Below are 10,969 nucleotides of genomic sequence, written 5' to 3' on the forward strand. Positions count from 1 at the left end.
CAGAGGTACACTAGGAAACCAGAGGTTTTACGTCTGGCTGGCAGAAGCGGGCGGTGATGAGGAAGCACTGATTTCTTCCTCCCACCACTGTTTCAGCGCAGGCTGGAAGGGAGGGCAATGAAGGCTGGATTTCACTATCCTAAAGCCCCCCGAATAGCCGGGCTGCAGGGATGGGAGCGCCAGAAACGGGGACACATGCAGGCATCAGCTGTGACCCGGCAGTTCGCTGTCACTTGGCCAAACAACTCAACTGCAATTAGGAAGCAACAAGCAGACGAAGCTGGAAAACTCAGAGGCGCAGCCCCCTTGGAAGCCGCAGCTCTCGGCTTGGCCGCCCGACCCTGCCACGTCGTGCCGCGGAGGCAGCGGGTCCCCACGACGTGACAGAGGGCCAGGACCCCCCGCGCAGGCAGGGCAGAGCTCAACCTGCCCAAGTGCCAAACGAAGCGGCTCCGGCGCCTCGGTGGGCTTTGCCGCCCGGGGCTGACCCCGACCCGAGGCACTGGAGCTGGTCAAACTCAATTAGATGCTGTGCACTGCATCTGGGTCAGCCCAGGCAGCCCGTCCCCCTGCCTCGGCCCCTTCCGAGGCTCCCGGGCTAACCGCTTGTGTGTCCCTCTAAATTCTTTCTTTCTGAGGCTCTTCCAGTGGATGTACTGCTGCTGGGAGGGAGGGCGGCAGAGCCAGGAGCAAGCAGGCAGAGCCCCATCACAACTTGTCGTGAAGGCAGCTCTGGGCGCCTCTGCTTCTGCCCCAAGCCCGGCTCCCGTGCTGGGCTGAGCAGGGATCACATCCATGGGGAAAAAGAAATCTAAACCCCATGTGACTCCATAGAATCATAGAATGGTTACAGTTGGAAGGGACCTTAAAGTTCATCTAGTTCCAACCCCCTGCCCTGGGCAGGGACACCTCCCACCAGACCAGGTTGCTCCAAGCCCCCTCCAACCTGGCCTTGAACCCCTCCAGGGATGGGGCAGCCACAGCTTCTCTGGGCAACCTGGGCCAGGGTCTCACCACCCTCACAGCAAAGAATTTCTTCCCCAGAGCTCATCTCAGTCTCCCCTCTTTCAGTGTCAAACCATTATCCCTCATCCTGTGGCTTCACTCTCTGATCAAGAGTCCCTTCCCCATCTCTCCTGAAGCCCCTTTAGGGACTGGAAGGCTGCTATAATGTCTGCCCGGAGCCTTCTCTTCTCCAGGCTGAACACTCCCAACTCTCTCAGCCTGTCCTCATAGGAGAGGTGCTCCAGCCCTCTGAGCATTTTTGTGGCCCTCCGCTGGACCCGTTCCAACAGGTCCATGTCCTTCCTGTGCTGAGGACTCCAGAGCTAGACACAGTACTCCATGTGGAGTCTCATTCGACCCTCTGCATCCACCATGGCAGGCCACTTTCACAATTTAATCTCACGCTGTTTGAAAAAGTCCCTGTTTCTGCTTCTTTCCAACCTGTTGCTGATAGTACAGATGGAGACATGAGATGGGTGGCCACTGCCTTCTCAGCCACCCCATGAAATTGCCCTTTTCAGCAGCTTCTGGACCCAGGCTGCAGGGACAGTCTTTAGCAGAGCTCCAGAGCATCCTTCCTGGCAGAAGTTCACAGCTCACGGCCACTCGGTAACACAGCCCATCCGTGCGGGGGGAGGAGGAAATGTCAGATGGACAGTGAGCACCCAAGGAGATAAAGGGGACTTGCAGGTGCAGCCAACGCTGTGACAGCCGGAGCCAACAGCCCCAGACCCCGCGTGGTCGGTCTCTGCCAGCAGCACGGTGCCCAGCAGGTCTGTGGATGGGGAACAAAGATGACTGGAGCCAGTTGAAACTGCGTAGTTAATTTCTAGGGGCAGGGACTAGAATTACCTGAGCTGGAAGTTAGCCCGGACACGGGGATTAGCACCCTCAACCCTTGTAAGAGGAGTCAGGGGAACTTTCCATGACCTTCAGCACGAGGAAGGGGTTGAGGAGCAGAGCAGCACCTGGGGGGACGCGGCTGATGCCGAGGGAAGCTCAGCACACCCTGAGCACCCATTGCTGATGGGTGACCACACAGTCATCCTTCCTACCACAGCCAAAGGAGACCAACAGCAGCGTGGAGCTGGATGCCAAGAGATCCTACGTGCTGAGTCTCATCCTGCCAGAGGTTCTGGGTGCTCTTCTGCCTGTCTCCTCTCTGGTAGAGTGGAGTGTCCTCTTTGGGGGTCTCAGCAGAGCCAGGCCACCTCCTCAGGTTCTCTGCACACCTCTTCTCCCAGGTAACCACATCTCCTGCCTTCTGCTCACTAACCCAGTGCAGGAGGGGTTGGGCCCTCCCAACAGAGCTTCCCCCAGGCTGGAAATGCAGATGTCTCCTCACTTCTTCACTTCTGAGCTGGAACATGCCAACGCTTGGGGACTTCTCCCCAACAAGGGCTTCCCAAACAATCCCGTTCAGCCAGCGCAAAAGTGTTTAAATAGCATCGAGAGATGCTGGTGGATGGTACTAAACGTTACGGTACGAGACTGTGAAAGCAGAAATTAAATGTGAGCGACAAAACGCAACATTTGAGAGCCCAAAGATGCACATGTGAGCGTACACACACACACACACACACACATACACACAGAGACCGTCAGATAAATGCGGAAGTCAAAACAACCAGATTTGATATTTTCCCATAAAAGGCTTCCCCAAAGAGCATGGGCTGCGGGAGGGAGCCCCTTTTCCAACAGGCAGCGTCAGAACAAATCAGCCTGGCTTTCTGAAATTTTCAGCAAAAAAAAGATCCCACTAGAGAGAGAGAGAGAAAAAAATATATATAAATAAAGAGCCAGCTTCCCATTGTGACGTTGCGCTTGAACCTGAACATCTCTCAGCAGGGGAAGGTGTGGGAAGGGCGGTTGTGGTCAGACCTGATCCCACTGTTCACATCCCAGTTTCCAGCCACCGGCTTCGTGCAAGGAAGGCGTTGGGATGCCTGGAGTTGCCCAGGTGGGATTTTCTTATGCGAGGCTTGGGCACGGCTGCTCAACAGCGGAGAAAACAACCCCGTGAGGTTTCCAAAGCTCCCCCGGGGCAGCGATGGGAAGTTTCTCCTCAATCTCCCACCAGAGACGTACCCGGCAGCAGCCTCGAGCCTGGGGGAGTTTGAGCTGGGATCTTTATATCTCTGCAACAGATGGTGTTGCAACAGAAAGAGCACGTTCTGAATCTCCTCACTTCCAGGAAGCAAGAAGGATCGTCTTGCCATGCACGAAGGCAACCGGCGATTTCTTTCGCTGAAAGATTTCCTCCTGCAGAATCGCATCATTCGATGAAAGAAACGCCAAGAATAATTCACTTCCTCAGGCAACTCTATTTATATTCTCACTGCGGGCACCGTCCTGCTCACGTACTCCCCGGGGAGTCGCAAGGGCTCAGGAGGGCTCGGCTTGGAGGTTAACATGTTTAATGCCAAACCACGAAAAACTAAATTTCCCAGGAGGTGGGTTATGCAGGAGACAGGCAGAGACACTGTCACGGTCCCTGGGGTGGCCCTGGTCCTACAGACCCTGCACGAACAGCCCCCCTGACCCACGCAGGGCTTTGTAACGGGGTAAGACCCCCAATGCCCAACCCCAGAAAAGCAACTTTAACTGCAACCTAATCCACTTCCCTTCCATAATACCTGCAGGTAATGAGAATTTGCAGAGATTTATGGCCACAACAACCAGCCCTGCTCCCCCTCGCCAGCCTCTGCTGTTTCCCTGCGAATGCAGTTTGGGTTACCTCGATATTCTCCAGGGGAAAAGCATAATTAGCAGCTCAGGAGTTTTAATGCCTATGTCAGGGAGGGGACTCACGGGGGGTTATTCTCAGGTTTTCTGATCACTTGTTGTTTGCTCTGAACCCTTTGGAAAGGCAGCAGCTCCCTTCCCCCTCCCCAGACCTAACTGCTCTTATTAGAGACTTCAAAAGGTTGGGGTGAAACCCTAGCTCGGCTGCGGTGAACAGACGTACCGGTGGTGATGGTGTGGCTGGAGTGCAGCCCTGGACCCCAGACTCAATGCAATTACTCCCAGGACCCCCCCCCCCCGAAGGCAGCAGAGACAACAGCAGGAGGACGGGCTACGTGCATAGGTGAGGATTTGCAAGATCTGACCTTAAAGGAGGACTAGTGGTTTAAGGAGGGTGAATCTGCTGCTTCTCTGACGAGTATCACAATTTTTGCCATAAATGGGCTCTCGCCCCAGCCAGCTGGAGCTTCGCGCTGCTTTTCACGAGAGCCGGATCTATGAATTCAACTGACAAGATCTTGGACAGTCGAGGCCATATTTTCAAGATTGCTCAGCACCAGCAGGCAGGGCCAGGGGAGCCCCGCTTTCCAAGCGCCCCAGGCCCAGGCAGAGCCGTGGGGTGGATGAAGACGGTGCCGATCCCCTCCAGGCTCCTGCTCCCCAGGGACTGGGGAGTGAAGCTGTTCTGAAGAGGAGAATGGGTTCTATTCACTTCTGAACCTCCCCAGTATATCCCCGTGCAGACCACGGGATCTGCCGAGAGAAGAGTCCAATAAAACCCCAAGTACTTATTTTGATGCTTTCCAATGGGAATGGGGTTGACTTCTTCTACACCAACTCAGGACCTCACCCCATCATCAGGAACGGGCCTGAACCCTGGATATGAACTTCTCCACTGACCAAAAATAATAACCCTTTGGGGTTTATTTAAGCAGCAAGAGGGGAAAGAGCCCAGCTGCAGCTCTTTGCACTTAGATCTTGCTGGGGGTGTGTGTCTGGACGGTGCCGTCCCTGGATGGTGCCATCCATCAGGCGTGCACACTAGATGGCACTCCACCTCACCATGAGAGGACAGTAGAGCAAAAGACAAGGCTGCAAGACCTCTGCCAGCAGCTCTGGTGGGGGTTCAACTGCTTTGGGTGTTATTTAACCCCCAGCACAGCCCAGCAGGCTCAGACTCCATATACCTCCTCATCTCTGCGCCAGAGAGAGGTGCCACAGACCCACAGCCCTGCTGCTGCTCCATCCCTGCAGCAAAGGGCAGTGACTTCCCTCCCACTTTATAGATGGGAAAACTGAGGCACACCATGATACCTCCCCAGCAGTAGGGTGCCAACCTTCAAACTATTTCACGTCTTTACCGAAATCCCTTGGAGTATCTGAGTCCAGGTCACACACAACGGCAGCGGCAAAGAACATGAGCACCAGAAGCAGGGACTGTCTTTTTATAACAGACTCAGTGAGTCCAGCCCTGATCCCATCAGCATTTCCGACGAGCTCCTTCTTCCCCTTGCTCTTTCCCAGTGAGGAGAAGTCCCTTCAACCACCCATAAACCCACCTTATCCTCCATCTCCAACAACTCCTTGGCCAGGAGAGCCTTGCTCTCCCCAACCAACCGACACACTCTCCGCCGGCTTTGGGCCCGTCTCAGCCTATCTCCAGCTGTTGTTTACAGCGAATTACCTGCGCTCTGGGGCCAAGGCCATCTTTTGTTCCCTTTTTATCCAGCACCTGGCACCGTGAGCAGCTCAGTACCGGGAGGTGTCTGATTGCACAGCTAATAAATAAACAAGGACCTTGATCCTCTTCAGCATGTGGTTGTCCAAGGCTGCAATTTCCAGAGAAACTGCTGCAGGCTGCGCTTGATGCTATTAGTAATTCAGACGTGTTTGGGAGATGAGATGTTCCCAGGACGAGGAGCAGGTGCTGCTCAACCAGCCCTTCCTACAGGCAGGCGCGCACACAGCAGGGAGCGGAAAACCCAAACGGGCTCAAGCTCCACGTCCAACGGCACAACCCGTGTTCTGGGCTGGGCACAGCCTGAACACAAAGACCCGGTGTTCCTTGCAGAGGATGGCTGAGGTGGTGGAGAAGGTGGGGGAGAAGACCACCGTAAGGCAACTCCTGCTCCATCATCTCCCTCCTGCAGGGGGTTACGCAGCAGGGTCTTTCCTCCTGGTGGCCATTGGGTCCTGCTCCACCTTCCATGGATTGTACTTGCTCCTGTGAAGTCTCCCCTGGCATCATCCACACGCTCCTACACCACTTCCACGCTTACAAAGCACTCCCAGACAGCACTGCCGAATTATGGTGACCACAAAACCCCGTGGACCTCCAGGCCATCCGCTGCTGCAGGAGCCGCCCGACTCCTCCATCCCCAGGGCTCCCATTTCACCCCAGTTTGAGGCACGGCACAAGAAGGTGGGACGCGGTTGCTCCCAGCTGCTGTAAGCACGTCCCCCCCAAAAAACCCCCTCCTTTTCCTCCACCCCAGAACCCCTTCAGCAACTGAGATGTTCTCTGCTCCCTCAGAAACATCAGTGCTTGCCTGTATTAAAAAGAAGAAAAAAAAAAAAAACCCAACACAAAAGCCTCGGAGAAAAATCCCAAGAGGACATTAATTAGGAGACAGAACTCCCCAGCTCTGGAAGCATCGGGGAGGAGCGATACTTAAACTCCCAACCTGACGGAGTAACTTTGAATCATCTTTCATCTTCCCCGGGATCGGGTGTAATCTAATGACATTAGCTTGGCTTCGCTCTAGTGAAATTGGCATCGGTGCTACAGAGGCAGGGAGATTAAAACATATGAAATAAATGTTCCTGGGGTGACTGACAGTATAATGACATTCCAACAGGCAGCTCAATCAGCGCGAGACTAACAAAGGATCAGAGGGAACCAGCTAGACTCGCAATATCACCCGCAAATACAGATATATTTTTTTTTTAATCCAGACATTATTTTTTGTTATTTTTTTTTTTAACTTGACTGTCTTAGCCCCTGTTCTGGGAGTTCTCCCCAGGCTGTATTCGGGGTGGGGGACGGCAGTTGAACTCCATTAAAACCCGTGCTCACCTGCTATTGAACTCTGTGAGCTCAATAGCCTTGTTCAGGGCTGGAGCGGAGATTTCCGCGCTGGGAAGTCAATGCGAGCATTGTGGGCTGCCCCCTCCCTCCTTTTGTCCCCCGTACGAAAATAGGACTCGCAAGCCCAAAACAGAGCAAGCCGCTTCGGGCACGCAACTTCCCTTGATATCCAAGCCACACACGGAGGTGTCACACTTACCAAATTAAATCACTCAGCTTGTTTTTTATAAAACCAGCCTCCCGGTAGGGCAGCTGCCTCCTCGCCCAGGCAGAGCGCAGGCTGTGAGAGCCCAGCCATTATTCCACTTGATTGAACGGCCAGCGTTCCCGTGCACTGTGTGCCACCCCGGTAGGTGACCGGACTTTCACGTGCCAAGCCCGTGCCTTGCGAGCCGCTGCTGCCCCTCAGGTGCCACCATCCCAGGTGCTTCGGGAGCATCATCCTGCTGCCGCGGCCGCAGCTCAGCCCCGATCCACCCTCACACCCTGCAACAAGCGGCTCTTACCAGAGCTGCTCTTTTATTTCCAGGATGAACCCGGGGTTCCCCTCGAGCCCGAGACCCCACAGCCACCCTACCACGGTGTGGCATCCTTGTGACAGCCCACCTCCGCGCCCCAGCGACGCCGGCATCGACCGGCAGCCTTTTCCCCATTTGGCTTTTCCCCATTTCCAAGCCTGTGTCGCTGCAAACAACCAAGAGGGTTGGTTTTTTTTTGTTCCCTTGGACGGGGCGCTCGCTGCCCGCGCCGGTTCCTGCGGGCGCTGAAAGCAAAGCCAAGTGTTTATACCTTGTAACGATGCTGTTTAGTCTGACTCGCTGGGAAACAGAAATGCACGTGAAACCTAAGCCTCCGATGCCAAAGATAAGAAATCAGGACCCCTGGCAAACATCTGGCCGCTTCCCCGGCACTGAACTCTCCGCAGAGATTACAACCAACCCCTGGAGAGAGACGGGTATTTTTTTTAGAAATAAGTATTTATAACAGGCTGGTAACCGGTTACCAGAGGGTTGGCACCGCAGCTCTGCCATCACGGTGGGACTCCGCGCGTTAGTAAAGATTACTCATACAAGCGAAGCCGGCAAGATTAGGTCTCAAAGGAATAATCCCATACAAAGAATTCACTGTACCTCAGCCTCCACAGGGCTAATAAAAAAAAAAAAAAAAAAAAAAAAAAAAAGATGAAATTCAGTACATCAAATACCAGAACAAACAAACTGCAGCAATTAATGGGAGAGCTCATGTACCAAATGCTAAAACATAATGATTACACAAACAGCCTGCAGGGCAGCACCTCGAATGAGTAAGAGCTGCAAGATCAAGACCAAACCTCTGGAAAATTAAATCCCCTACACCGAGGACTGTACTCTGCCCTAAATGCCTGTGGCTCCTCCTCTGTCTAGGTCCTCGCTCAAGCACTGTTTCCAGAAGCGGGTCTATTCCGCTGCCATCTGCTCCTCAAGGCTTCCAGAGCATCTTTGATAAATGAGCTTTTCTGCATATCCACCATAGATTTCAGTAGATGCCACCCCAAAGCCACGTGTTTATTTTTCAAAGTCCAGACTTGATGAGAGTTCTTGAGGTTTTTCAGATTCGTTTTTAATGTTTCCTTTCTGATAAGGGGTCAGCATGTGGAAATTGGATAAGCGCGCACTAAAAATATAATTCTGTAGACAGCTTCAGCCCACACGAAAGGAAATCTTTCTTCTCGGAGAACCCACACTCTGCTGCCTGCAAAAACCCAGCACGTTCCTGACACCGGCGGATACACAAGGAAGCTCATCACTTCCACGTGTTAAGACTTTTTACATAAACACTCGGACTGTCGGTACTATCACGGAATCACGGAATTGTTATCCTACTCCACATTTCCATACCGTCACCGCGAGCCGAGCCAAAATCATCCTCTCCTCTCTCCTAATAGCTGGGCTTAACATGAAAGTAAAACAAGCATCGGGGGTACCCGAAATCCTCTCCTTTTCGCTTGTTCATTCAAGAAAGCCACAAACACAGCCACACTCTGCGAAAGAGCAGTTTCGCCCCCACCCAAACCAACCCCCTCCGTAGGAATCTGCCAGAAGACGCTCCTCTATTAACTTTAAAACACACAAGGAAAACATCTAAACAGCATTAACGAGAATGCTGCCCCTTGGCTTTAACGTTTTACTGTCTCCTTTTAAAGGGGATACCTTCCATTTGGTTTAATGAAACACTAATTAACTGAAAGAAGAACCCCATCTACCTTTTTGCTGGTTTCTTAGGCAAGGTGAGCGCCTGGGTTGTGCTCCTGGAACTGACATTCTGAGTTATTTATTACCGGGCTGCTGAAACGTTTGCATGGGAAATATGGGGTGGTTTTTTTTCCACACTGACTATAGGAAAGCGGCTTTTAACGGCGGCGTCTTCGGGCTGGGAGTTGCAGGAGGTGACGATATGATGCTTGGCAAGGGGAGGCAGCCGGGGCTGGGAGTTAGATCAGCCACAGGTTTGGTAAAGCCACCCCCCAGAAAAGCCGGGGAGCAGCACGATGGTGGGGGGCTTGGGCTCCTCGGGGCAGGGGAGGGTTTAGCTTTGCCTCAGGTTCCCCATGCAGTCCCCAGGGTGATGGAGCACCCACTGCTCTTCCCATCGCCCCCACCACGCAGGCGGCACCGCAGGCTGAAGGGAGAAATTCCCGGGGGGGGGGACACACAGTGGGGCAGGAGGGTTGGGGGGTGCGCTGGGCAGCGTGGCTGGGCGTCGGGGGGAGAAGAGGGGTGGGGGGTTAGGGGATGGGGTGGAGGGGAACAGGGAGGAGGATGTGAGGGAAGAGAGAGGGGGATTTGGGAGCAGGGATGGGGGGGGAGGGAGGGGGAGTGCCTGGGGAATCGGGAAACGGAGAGCGGGGCCGGGGGAAGCGAGGATGGGGGATTTGGGGAGTGAGAAAGGGAGCGGCGGGTGGGTCTGGGGAGCGGGGACGGGGCTCTGGGGAGCAGCGATGGGGCTTGGAGGGGGTAGGAGGGGTTGTGGGTCCGGGAGACGCGGGTCCGGCAGACGCGGGCGGGCGGCGGAGGGGCTGGGTGGCCAGCGGGGGGCACTGCCGGCTCGGCCACGGCCCCGGCCCCGGCCCCGGCCCCGCCGCGGTGCCGCCGCCCGCCCCAGCCCGTCCCGTACCTGTACCAGGCGAGTCCCCGCTCGTAGTTGCGGTCGAAGAAGTGGGGCTCGGCCCCGACGGCGCGGACGTCGGGGTGCACCCTCAGGAACTCCAGCAGCGCCCGCGTCCCCCCTTTCTTCACCCCGATGATGATGGCCTGCGGCAGCCGCTTGGTGCCCTCGCCCAGCAGCAGCGTTAAGGTGCCGGGTGTCCCCGTCGCGCTGCCCCCGCCGCCGCCCGAGCCGCCGGCCCGGCTCCCGCCGCCCCCGGCCGGCACCTCCTGGCCCGGCGCCGCCTCCTGCCGCCGCCGCCGCTGCTTGAGCCGCTGCAGCAGCCGCTTCCTCCGCGCCGCCGCCGCCTGCCAGGGGGGCAGCTCGGCCGAACCCCCCAGGTACCCGCCGCCGCCGCCCTCCTCCTCCTCCGAGGCGGCGCCGGCGGCGATGATGGGTCCGGGCAGGGTCTGGCAGCGGTCGGCCAGGCAGTAGAAGACGTAGAGGGACATGAGGAGGGAGCAGAGCATCACCAGGAACTTCTTGAAGATGCTGCGGGGCAGCGGCTCGGCGGCGGGGGGGGTCGCCGCGCTCACGGCCATGCTACCCCGAGGCGGCGGCCGGGCGCCTTGGCCATGCTCCGCGGCCGCCCCCCGGCGCGGCCCCTCCGCGCAGCGCTCAGCGGTGGCGGGGGGCTGCGCGCTGCCGCATCCCCAGCGCGGGGGACACGCCGCGGCGACGGCGGCGGCGGCGGCGCTTCAGGGGGGCATCCCCCGCCGGTAGGGTGGGGTGCGGGGGGGGGGGGGGGGGTGAGAGAAAGGGGGAGGGGGGGGTGTGAGCCGCCCCCGCTCCGGGACCGGTCGGGGAAGCGGTACCGGGAGCCCACCGGTGCCGGGGGCTCGGCGCGGGGCTCCCACGTGCGGCGCCCGCCGCGGCAAACTTCGGCGGGGCCATCGCCGGGTGCGGGGCGGAGCGGGGCGGGCGGGGCGGGCCAATGGCGCGGCGGGG

At 56.7% G+C, this 10,969-nt stretch overlaps 1 protein-coding gene across 1 annotated transcript in view; it reads right to left on the reverse strand.

The window, feature by feature from the left end:
• Positions 1-10,563, reverse strand: part of LOC141472878 (heparan sulfate glucosamine 3-O-sulfotransferase 3A1-like) — a 32,434-nt gene extending 21,871 nt beyond the window's left edge. The window contains exon 1 of the mRNA XM_074160150.1: positions 9,992-10,563. Coding sequence (XP_074016251.1) covers positions 9,992-10,563 — 572 coding nt within the window. The remainder of the gene's footprint in view (positions 1-9,991) is intronic.
• Between the last annotated feature and the right edge of the window lie 406 nt (positions 10,564-10,969).

Source organism: Numenius arquata, chromosome 17, assembly GCF_964106895.1.
Source record: "Numenius arquata chromosome 17, bNumArq3.hap1.1, whole genome shotgun sequence".
Taxonomy (NCBI): Eukaryota; Metazoa; Chordata; class Aves; order Charadriiformes; family Scolopacidae; genus Numenius; species Numenius arquata.